Below are 11,857 nucleotides of genomic sequence, written 5' to 3'. Positions count from 1 at the left end.
CAGATACCAGCTTGGTCGTTTTGTTGTTTGGCGTGATAATAGAATCATAATTTGATTTGGCTGGTTAAGACCTAATAAGATTTGTTCAAACTCAGAGAAACCATAATTTTAATGCCCACTATGGAATAACTGGAGATAGTTTATCAAAGTGAGAAGTGGTTATATGGCCCTCCCTCTATTCCAACTACATGAATCATGAAACTAATCACAAAAGAGAAACCATAATATTAATGCCCACTATGGAATAACTGGAGATAGTTTATCAAAGTGAGAAGTGTTGATATGGCCAATCTCTATTCCAACTACATGAATCATGAAACTAATCACAAAAGATGCTATGTTTGACAAAATGAAATATTTGAATTTTGGTATCGAATGTTGATTTAATATTAATCCAGCATTGATTGGACTAACGTGCAAGCTCCCATTACCTTGAATCATAAAGAGCAGCAAAATCCATGAGAAAATAATCAAAGGACCATATTCTATCTAATAATGGCAATTTTAAGCTCTCTTTCATGGATAGGCTTTCTTCTTCTACTCTTTCTTGTTCATGCTCAAGACCAATCTGGTATCTTAAAACAGCCTTTACTCTGTTAATTCTTCAAATGTTAATGAGTTATGCTTTTGATATGATTAATATTTTCATTATCTCCTAGGGTTTATCAGTATAGATTGTGGTATACCGGATGGTTCCAGCTACAATGACGAGACAACAGACATAAAGTATGTTTCGGATTCAACGTTTGTTGAGTCAGGAACAAACAAGAGCATAGCTCCCGAGCTTATGACAAACACATCTCTTGCAAGACAGTTTCACAATCTAAGAAGCTTCCCTGAAGGTAAGAGAAACTGTTACAAAGTGTGGCCTCAAGAAGGTAAAGGGTTTAAGTATTTGATCAGAGCCCGTTTCATGTATGGAAACTACGATGGACTTGGAGAAGCACCACCCGCTTTCGATCTCTATCTCGGGGTTAATCTTTGGGATTCTATTTTTCTTGAAAATTCAACAAGTATAGTAACCAAAGAGATCATACACACTCCCTCTCTAGACTATTTTCATGTCTGTCTTGTCAATAAGAACAGCGGAACTCCTTTCTTATCGGTGTTGGAAGTAAGATTCCTGAAGAACAATACTTATGAGACTCCTTATGAAGCTCTCATGCTTTTCCAGAGATGGGATTATGGCTCTATTATTAATCTTCCTGTCAGGTAACAAAAATGGCTTAATGTTTCCTTTAAGTGTTAATTCCTTTACTAACTCATTTTCTTATAGATACAAAGACGATGTCTATGATCGCATATGGATGCCGAGTAGGTTAAAGGACCATATGATACTAAATACATCACTCCCTATTGATCAAAACCACAACAACCTCTTCCAACCTGCTAGTGTTGTCATGAGCACCGCTTCAAGACCGCTTAACGCTAACACTTACATACTTCTGTATTGGGAACCAGCGGACCCTAGGTTGAATTTTTATGTATATATGCATTTTGCTGAGGTTGAAGTGCTCACAGGAAACCAGACGAGAGAATTCACAATTTTTTACAACAATGAGACAATACTTGCTGAAAACTTCAGGCCTAGCTACTTGTATACGGATACGTTTTTCACTCCAGATCCAGTAACCGGACCAATACATGAGTTTTATTTTATACAAACTTCTATTGAGATGCTTCCACCGATCATTAACGCCATGGAGATATATCAAGTTAATGAGTTCTCTCAGTTACCAACTTATCAAGTTGATGGTAAGGTTTTCTGAAACATTTAACAACCTTTTGTATTACATTTAGTATGTAGTTATTTACAGTTTTGATTTGGTGTTTAGTCGATGCCATGACGAAGATCAAGGATACGTATAGAGTGACGAAAAACTGGCAAGGAGATCCATGTGTTCCTGTTGATTATTCTTGGGAAGGTCTTGATTGTATCGATAATGACAACATTACTAACCCAAGAGTCATTTCTCTGTAAGATATTCTGCTCTGTTGTGTTCTGCTTTGTTTTGTTATATTCTGCTCTGCTGTGCTCTGACATCCCCATCTCTGTTTTTTTTATTTATTAATTTGTAGGAACTTATCTTTTAGTGGATTGACTGGACAGATTGATCCAGCCTTTTCCAATCTTACATCCATCAAAAAACTGTCAGTATTTTATGTCTGGTGTAATGAACTCATGCACTTTGTAATAAGGAGAGTTCTATCAAATATATTGCACTAACACAACCAAATATCATTGTAGGGACCTAGCAGGTAATAACTTAACAGGAGGAGTGCCAGATTTCCTTGCAAATTTACCAAATTTGACTGACTTGTAAGTCACTCAAGCTAACAAACATATACAGGCATCCTCTTAAGATTAATATTGTTCCAATATTTCATACCAGTTTCTGCGAGTATTTTTTGCAGAAACTTGGAAGGAAACCAGTTAACAGGAATCATTCCACATAAACTTCTTGAGAGATCAAAGGATGGATCACTTTCACTGAGGTTTTCCGCTTGATAAGTTCTTTAACAACGTTTAAACATGGTTTTCTTTTTGTGAAATCCTAACTGATTATACCTTAAATTTCAATGTTGTAATCATAAGGTACGGTGGAAATCCGGAACTTTGTTCGTTAGATTCATGCGAAAATACAAAGAAAAATCATGGTTACATAATCCCAGTAGTAGCATCAGTGATAGGACTGCTCCTTCTTCTGACCGTATTAGCTTTATTCTGGCATTTCAAGAAAAGATCACAGAAAGGTTCAAACTATAAAAAAATGCATGGTATATAATAAGGAAAGACATAAACATTGTAAACACTTCTAATACTCCTTTGTTTAAAGGTACAAACGATGCCATGACCCGTCCATTGAACACAGCTCAACGATACTTCAATTACTCAGAAGTTGTGAGTATCACAAATAACTTTGAGAGAGTTCTCGGCAAAGGAGGTTTTGGCGTAGTGTACCATGGAATCTCAGATGGAGATCAAGTTGCAGTCAAGATACTTTCTGAAGAATCAGCTCAAGGTTATAAAGAGTTTCGAGCAGAGGTGGAGTTTCTTAAAGGCATCATTCTTTAGTTGTTAGTTGGCATGTATCCAATCTCTGAACGTCTCCAACCAGTCTCTATATATTGTTTCTAAAGTAAAAAAACTCTATTATAGGAACATACATTGAAGCTAAACTTAGATCTATAACAGAGCTTCTCTATTTTAGAAAAAAAAATATAGACGTGGATTGGAGATGGTGTTAACCGGTCTAATCTCCAGATTTTTACTCTTGTGTTCCCACTCCTAGGTGGAAATTCTCATGAGAGTTCATCACACAAACCTGACCTCTCTTATCGGATACTGCAATGAGGGAAACAATATGATTCTTATTTATGAGTATATGGCTAATGGGAACTTAGGAGACTACTTATCAGGTCAGTATTATTTTTGCTTCACTGACACTACTTTTGTGTATCCTTGTTAATAAGATATGTTTTGTTTCATTTGACAAAGGAAAAATGTCATTTATATTGAGCTGGGAAGAGAGGTTAAAGATTTCACTAGATGCAGCGCAAGGTTTGTCTCATAAACATTTTGAAATGAAACTAAACCCAATATGCGAAAATTGACCAGTGAAGTGTCCTTTTCTCATTGTAAAAAAAAATTCAGGGCTAGAGTATCTTCACTATTGTTGTAAGCCTCCTATAGTTCACAGAGATGTGAAGCCAACGAACATCTTACTAAACGAGAAGATCCAAGCCAAGATTGCGGACTTCGGTTTATCTAGAAGCTTCCCCGTTGAAGGAAGCTGTCAGATTTCAACCGGTGTGGCTGGAACAATCGGTTACCTTGATCCAGAGTAAGTAATCTCATCCTTGAAACTATACGTTATAGTACTTATCTTGAAATGGCAAAACAAATATTTAGTAGACATCACTTTATGTTCTTGAAATTAAAAAAAAAACTAACAAAGAGTTGGCCGAGTGGCTAAACCTCTTTGATCAGCTGACATGGCTAGTAGGGTCTAAGAGATCACATGTTCGACCTATCGGAGTAGTCTGCTCCTATAGTCTTATAAGAAGAATTAATTTAACGTGGTCTGGCCTTTGTATAGAGGATCTACGGGCTTTTGAACCCAGAACCTCCTAGTTACCTCAAAAATGAAAAAAATAGATACAAGACATCATTTATTTTCTTGAAATAGCAAAACAAATATTTAGAAGACAATCACTTTATGTTCTTGAAATGGCAGGTACTACTCCACGAGCCAAATGAACGAGAAGAGTGATGTTTATAGCTTCGGAGTTGTTCTGCTTGAAGTGATAACAGGGCAGCCTGTAATTTCATCTTCAAGAAGAGAGAATAGGCATATAAGTGATCAGGTCAGTTCAATGTTAGCCAAAGGAAACATCAAAGGGGTTGTGGATCAGCGTCTGGAAGAGAGATATGATGCTGGCTCTGCTTGGAAAATGGCAGAATTGTCCCTTGCTTGTACAGAGCAGAGGTCTACGCATAGACCAACGATGAATCAAGTCGTTATGGGGCTGAAACAGATTGTTGATGGCAGAGTGAACGATCATAATAACCACGGTGACTCGACCAAGATCGTTACAGTGAATCTAAATTCCGAAATGGTTCCTCAAGCAAGATAGATGATTTTACTGCGTGTTAAAGAACAAAAACTCTCTCCTTTATTTTTCACTAGCGGTTTTCACATGAAACTTAATTGGTTGTGAATGATGTGTAATTGTTTTAAGGTTGTGGTTTTTCTTCTATGTTGCAATGAGAGTAATGTTTGTGTTGAGGTTGGAAGGATATTTTTTTTCTTTTGGTGTTTATTGATTGGAATGATGCTGGCTTGTTTGGACTATGTTGGGTTGTTTCCAATTGTTAGTGACTATGGGTATCATGATTTTTCGGTTGATTGTGTTTGTGCAATTATAGATTTTAAGTTATAGTGTCTAATTGGGTTGTTTCCAATCTCTTTCTTATCTAATCTATTAAAACTGAAATACAAATAGTATTTAGCCCTGAGTTTTGCACAAAAATTACAATCTATGCCACTGAGTTTATAACTACTCCCTCTGTTCCATTTTAAGTGCAGTTTTAGGATCTTGCACACTAATTAAGAAAGCAAACAAAATATCTAAACTAACCTTATTTATTATTGATTTTTGTTCGATGGTTTAATAAAATATCTAATCTATTAATTTAGGGATTATCTACTATTTGAAGTTCTCATTTAAATTTTGGACTCTTTCATAATTGTTGCTAGAATATATCATGCCTCTTATACAATGCAACCTACCAACTTAAATTAAACCAAATCTTAACCAACATAGATTAGTTAAACCTAACCAGTAACACTTTTATAATATTTTTGGTTAATCTCTTAATATAATTAGATCATATAAAACTGAACCACTCTTAAATCAACGAGTTTCATATCATTCCAGACATAAGAGAAAAAATATCCGACTCATTTACAACGTAAGCATACAAAGACCGTGTATGCTTATGCTCATTGATCTTCCAAAAACCAAATAATTGTGGCATAGACCAACATAGGCTCATATTCGTATCACTAACTTTACTTCCATATATTTACTCTTTGCCTACATCATATCACAACATACACAGTTATGCAAGAACATGACTTTTTTTTGTTCAAACAACCAAATAATGGTGGCATATGGTCAGTAGATTTTTTAAATATGTTTTTTATATATTACATTTTACGAGACTATGTGTATACGTTTTTTTTTTGAAAAAGAGCATAACTATGTGTATAAGTTAAAAGGTAAAAGGTGTGACAAGGCAAATTATTATACTAAAAATAAAAAAAGATTAAATACAAACTAATAACAAGTACAACACAAATTATAACACTATTAAATTCTATATATATTTAATAAAACATTATATATATGTCTAATATGTATATATATATAAATGTTACACAATATATATAATATTATATACACATATTATATATACCATATATTATTAATTGAAATTTGACAAATCAATTTCCGCCCTTTAGGGCGGGTCCTAATCTAGTAATCTATTAAAACTGAAGTACAAATAATATTTAGCTCTGAGTTTTGCACAAAAATTACAATCTATACCACTGACATATATTTTACATTTAATATTGTAAAATATCTAACATAATCATTTATTATTTTTTAATATAGCCTAATATTCAGTATAGAAAGTAACCGATTGCTATTTATCATATTCTAACCCAAATAACTTTATTCCTCTATATATAGCCAACCAATATTCTGTTCGATCTCCTCCTGCAACTGTATTCTAATCCCTATTTAATAGCTGCTTTAAAGAGCATAATAACCAATTAACCACCTCAAAGTCCGTTAGCATACTACTTATTTAATTGACTAACGCGCATCTCTCGACTTCAATTTGATTTAGAGAAGGAGGTTGCTAAAGTCAATCCTAACCTTTACTTCATGAAGAAGCTACGGATGGATCTAGCTGATGCTCTACGCGAGGAAGAGATCTACTGGAAGCAGCGTTGTAGGGAGGAATGGTTAAGGTCTGGTGATCTCAATACGAAGTTTTTTCACAATGTCGTGAAAGGAAAACGCATTCAGAACCGGTTACTGATGCTTTTGGATGAGGCGGGGCAGGAACATTTTGCAGAGGGATCCAAGGGCAATATCGCAGTCAATTACTTTCGGGAGCTATTTCGCAGTTCAAATCCTTTTGACTTGGAAACCTTGTTCACTGGTTTTCCGAAGAGAGTATCTGATGACATGAATGCAGTACTTACAGCTGCAATCACGGAAGAAGAAATAAAAAAGGCTGCTTTCAGCGTCAAGGGGAGCAGTGCGCCTGGTGAGGATGGCTTGACTGGAGTGTTTTACCAAAAGTTCTGGCATATTGTAGGTGCACAGCTAACTTCAGAGATATTGGTTTTCTTTCATTCTGCTGTGATGCCTGATGGGTGGAATCATACTCAACTGAGCCTTCTTCCTAAGATCCCGAAGCCTACAAAGATGCAAGATCTCCGTCCTATCAGCCTCTGCTCAGTGCAGTATAAGATCATCTCTAAGATATTAAGCAACCGTTTAAAGTCTATTCTCCCAGAGATCATCTCAGATACACAAGGAGCCTTTGTCGAGGGGAGGCTAATCTCTGATAATATAATTATTGCTCACGAGATGGTCCATGGTCTTCGTACTAATCCGAGAGTGGCTGAGGAGTGCATGGCTATCAAGACAGATATGTCCAAAGCCTACGACCGTGTGGAGTGGAATTTTCTAGAAGTTCTCATGGAGAAAATGGGTTTCGATCGGATTTGGGTCAGATGGATTATGTCATGCGTCTCTTCTGTTTCTTTCTCTGTGCTCTTGAATGGGAATTCACATGGTTATATTCGACCGGAGCGTGGAATTCGCCAGGGTGATCCATTGTCACCATTTTTGTTCATACTGTGTGCAGAAGCTTTGGTCTCTCGTCTCAATACTGCTGAGGAAACGGGGCTTCTTCATGGCATCAAATTGTCTCCGTTTGGTCCCTCTGTGCACCACTTATTATTTGCGGATGACAGTCTTCTGCTGTGTAATGCCACAAGTACTGAAGCTGCAGAGATATGTGCCTGTCTAAAAGATTATGAAGAGGCATCAGGGCAGTGTATCAACCTTCAGAAATCTTCTGTTATCTTTGGCTCTAAGGTATCTGAAGAGAGGAAGCTGGAGATAAAGCGGGCATTAGGCATTCATCAAGAAGGTGGAGAGGGCTCCTATCTTGGGTTACCAGAATGCTTCAGCGGTTCTAAGGTGAATCTACTTAGCTTCATCAAAGAGAAGCTACAAGGGAGACTGAATGGCTGGTTTGCTAAAGCTTTATCGCAAGGTGGGAAAGAGATATTGATTAAATCAGTGGCTTTGGCCCTTCCTATTTATGCTATGTCCTGTTTCAAGTTGCCTAAAGACTTGTGTGCAAAGTTAACTAGTGCGATTGTGGAATTTTGGTGGAGCTCTGGCTCCAACAGGAAAAAGATTTCCTGGGTATCTTGGCAGAAGATGTGCAAAGATAAAGAGCATGGAGGTCTTGGTTTTAAAGAGGTGGAGAAATTTAACCAGGCTCTACTGGCTAAACAGGCTTGGAGAATTTGGTCGAGACCGAACTCCTTGGTGTCGCGTATTCTCCAAGGTAGATACTTCCCAAGATCTTCTTTTCTCGAAGCCAATGTGGGTACTCGCCCCTCTTATGCCTGGAGAAGTATCTTACATGGAAGGGAGCTTCTGGCCCAAGGTCTTTTGAAGAAGATAGGTAATGGAGAATCTGTTAAAGTATGGACGGATAATTGGATCATTGATGATGTCCCCCGCCCTCCTCACTACCATCCTGATGCTGAAGTTGATCTTACCTTAACAGTAAGGGACCTTATTGATGATCAATCTAGTGCGTGGAATATCCCTATGGTTCGTCAGTTATTTTGCGAGGAGGATGTTTCAAGAGTGCTCAATGTGAAAGTTAATGTGGATTCAGTTGATACGCTTGAATGGGGATTTTCCAAGAATGGTGTGTATAACACTAAATCAGGTTACAAATTAGCTGTTGTTCTACAGGAAAAACAGGTGTTTCCCCCCTCCCCTGCCCTCCCACCGCTGGAAAGAAAACTATGGCGTGATCTTTGGAAGAGTAAGACAACTCCCAAGATCAAACATTTCATGTGGAGAGCCTTATCAGGAGCTCTAGCAGTCAAGCAAGGTTTGAAATCTAGAGGAATTACTCTAGATACCACGTGCTTGCGTTGTGGATCAGCTGAAGAATCAATCTGTCATGTGCTCTTTCATTGTGAAGTAGCGAAAGAAGCTTGGGAAAGATCTCAAATCCCTCTACCGCCTGGTGGTTTCTCAAGAAGCTCAGTTTGGCTGAATTTCTTCCATTTGCTATCGGTGAGTAAGAGACACTCTTCTGAAGGTTCTATCAGGTTATCTTTTCCATGGGTTTTATGGCACATTTGGAAAGCTCGGAACATCTTCTGTTATGAGAAGATTCATTTGGATGGAGCTACTGTACTGTCTAGAGCTATGGAGGAAGCAAGTACGTGGTTCAATCTACAACTTCTACCTTCAGAGTCCTCTCATTTGTCATCACTCACTCGTTGGCAGAAACCACCTGTTGGTACACTTAAATGCAATATAGCCTCTTCTTGGCCAGACTCTTCTCATAACCATGGTTCTTCATGGATTGTTAGGGACTCGACCGGCCTTCCCCTGTTTCACAGTAGAAGAGCCTTTGCTCCAGTCTTCACAGAGATAGAGGCTGGCTTAGCCACATTCGAGTGGTCCTTGAAGGCAGCACATGATCTTAAGGTGAAAAAGATATCCTTGGAAATTTCATCTCCCATCTTGTGGGAAGCTCTGTCTATCCCGGATCGGTTTCCTAATTTAGGTTTTGAGATTTCAAAATCTCTCCGCTTAATGCATGACTTTGACCAGTGCCAACTGAGTTTGGTACCCTCTGTGGTTAATATTATTGCAGAAGATATTGCGGTAAGTGTCACTAGAGATCATCGTTATCAGTCTTACATTGCGACTGGTGGCCCCTCATGGCTTTCATCTATGATTAATCTACAAGCTGCTGGTTGAGACTCTATGGTTTCGGAAGCTCCCCCTGAAGACTCTCTGTTTAGCAAAGCGTCAAGGGTCTGCACTATCTTCATTTTCTAGATGGTTGTTTTTATTTGTTGAGGCATCTATTGATGTTCTGTTTTTCTGGTTGTTGTTCTCTTTTGAATACTCTGTTTTGCTCTGTAGCCGTTTGGCTATAAACTAATAATGAATCATTCCTTGAAAAAAAAAAAAAACGTTTAATAATCAAACAGTCTTGTTTTGTGTGAGTGTTTTTAGTAATTTATAAAATAACATTGTTTTAATTTGTGTTTTCGTATTTGGAATTAATAGTGATGGTTCATTTAAAAACAGTTTTTTTTTGTGTTTTAATATTTGATTAACATTGTCATATACTATATACAAACTCATAGACGAAATCATTACGACACCATGAACTTTGTTTTATAATTTCTAGCGTATAGTTAGTAAATTTATCAAACTATCTCGGAGAAAGAAAAAACAGATAAATGCTTAAACAGATATTTTACAATATTAAATACACTTCACATTTTTAGATACTCACAATCTTTATCAACTCCACATAAAATCTATGATATTACCAAAAATAGCTTAAGGTGTGCCTAATTTTTAGCTACCACCTAAATGGAAAATATATCAATCTTTTAGTTTCGGTCCGTATTCTCAAATTATCATATTTTTATTGTTTAAGTTTTTTTTAAATTGTGTATTGAAAATGAAATCTGAATCTTCTTTTTCAATAGAAAACATAAACGAAAATATCAATTTTCCAATTAAATTCTATATTCTTTACAAACTATGTATGATATAGATCAATACTATTGAAATATAAGTAATTTTTATGTACTTACAAATAGTTTAGGTTTGATATTCGAATCAGTTTTTGGGATTAGTTTTCTCGGTTTTTTTTGGATTTGGTTAAAAAGCACTTTGAATTCAGATATGTTTTCTATCATTCTACAATTTTTTTTTGGTTATTTTTACATTCTAAATCGGATATGAGATAGGATATTATTATTTTGGGTCCGTTTAAACTTTGAGTTACGAATTCTATACCCAGACTTACTTTAGATAACGGAAAATACGAATATATAAAAATATTCACTGAAAAATTATCCCGCGGTTTCAACCGCAGGTCAAAATCTAGTTCTTATTAATCAAGGAGTATTTTCAGAGAGTAACTTTAAAATTGTAAGTTATTTACATGGGTGCCATGCTGACGTAGCGGTACCATATTCACTCTCAACCCATATATAGAATCATCTTTACTTCATTAGAAAAATTACAAAGAAATGTGGTTCCACATTAATAATCGATGTTATATATCATACACAACACCTTAATATCTTCGTAAAATTAAACGTTCGATGCATATTAAATGTAGTTGCCATATATAGATCCACAATAGTTATTGTCTTTCCTATTATTCAATATACATCGTTGACTTGTGCAATACTATGATACACAAATCATCATTATTTGGAAAAATTGTTATGCATCGTTGGACTAACTCTAATGGATACACAAATCATCATTATAATTTGACAACATGGGAGTGGTCGACAAACTGATTCGTTTATGACACTGCTTCGTCTAAATGGTAGATTCTGTTACTTCTTTTACTTAACTTTTTGCATGTTTGGGTTGGTTACATGTATTTCAAATAATATTATTTTAAAAAAGGGGTACCATTTGCTGAGTGCTGGAAAAAAACGTGCATGGCTGCAGATATTTAAACTTTTAAAAAATATTACTCCATATCATTGTAAAATATAATCAAAGCTTAAACATATTTTTTTAAAAAAAATTATATTTAACAGTAAATACCTATTACCTTCTATCATTGTTCAATCAGTATTTTTGACAACTAATCAATTTATTCCTAACGTTGATTAAAGAGTTTCTATATAAACATTTCAAAGGAGTAATATTTAAATTTCAGACAATTACGGTGGTAGTGTAAATGTGTATATGGACAATATATAGACTATGTGTGTCTATTTAATACATTCGTTCTTGCCATTTTTTGGTTTAGGAAAGTTGTGATTACAAGACTAAATTGACTAAATCATTTCATACATCGATTAGTTGCTATATTGGCAATCGATTCTTCAATTTATGTTAGTATATATATTGTGAAGACTAAATTAAATCTCTCACATATTAAAGGAGAAGCATTGGCTTTAATACATTCACATTAATTTCTCCATGTGTTGTTCTCACAGTCAATTGAAAAATCGAT

At 35.8% G+C, this 11,857-nt stretch overlaps 2 protein-coding genes across 2 annotated transcripts; both read left to right on the top strand.

Annotated features, from left to right (window-relative positions):
- The first annotated feature begins 431 nt into the window (after window positions 1-431).
- LOC108833609 (senescence-induced receptor-like serine/threonine-protein kinase) lies at window positions 432-4,896 on the top strand. Its single transcript, XM_018607016.2, has 13 exons — window positions 432-571; window positions 660-1,212; window positions 1,277-1,755; window positions 1,836-1,977; window positions 2,080-2,151; window positions 2,249-2,320; window positions 2,416-2,496; window positions 2,597-2,754; window positions 2,838-3,046; window positions 3,294-3,420; window positions 3,500-3,562; window positions 3,656-3,845; window positions 4,239-4,896. The coding sequence occupies exons 1-13, from the start codon at window positions 496-498 to the stop codon at window positions 4,636-4,638; spliced, it is 2,622 nt and encodes an 873-aa protein (XP_018462518.1). The 5' UTR covers window positions 432-495; the 3' UTR covers window positions 4,639-4,896.
- A 1,578-nt stretch (window positions 4,897-6,474) lies between these two features.
- On the top strand, window positions 6,475-9,612 carry LOC130504905 (uncharacterized). The gene has a single exon (XM_056999518.1). It carries the CDS (start codon window positions 6,475-6,477, stop codon window positions 9,610-9,612), a length of 3,138 nt encoding a protein of 1,045 aa, XP_056855498.1.
- Window positions 9,613-11,857: the final 2,245 nt, after the last annotated feature.

Source organism: Raphanus sativus, unplaced genomic scaffold (genome assembly GCF_000801105.2).
Source record: "Raphanus sativus cultivar WK10039 unplaced genomic scaffold, ASM80110v3 Scaffold1877, whole genome shotgun sequence".
NCBI classification, from domain to species: Eukaryota; Viridiplantae; Streptophyta; class Magnoliopsida; order Brassicales; family Brassicaceae; genus Raphanus; species Raphanus sativus.
Note: the sequence above shows the minus strand (reverse complement) of the source record. Positions and strands in the feature narration are given on the sequence as shown.

Coding starts and splice junctions, on each gene's coding strand:
- LOC108833609 (XM_018607016.2), top strand. CDS start 496: ATGGCAATTTTAAGCTCTCTTTCATGGATAGGCTTTCTTCTTCTACTC. Junction 1,213..1,276: donor ATTATTAATCTTCCTGTCAG/GTAACAAAAATG, acceptor ATTTTCTTATAG/ATACAAAGACGATGTCTATG. Junction 2,497..2,596: donor GATGGATCACTTTCACTGAG/GTTTTCCGCTTG, acceptor TGTAATCATAAG/GTACGGTGGAAATCCGGAAC.
- LOC130504905 (XM_056999518.1), top strand. CDS start 6,475: ATGGATCTAGCTGATGCTCTACGCGAGGAAGAGATCTACTGGAAGCAG.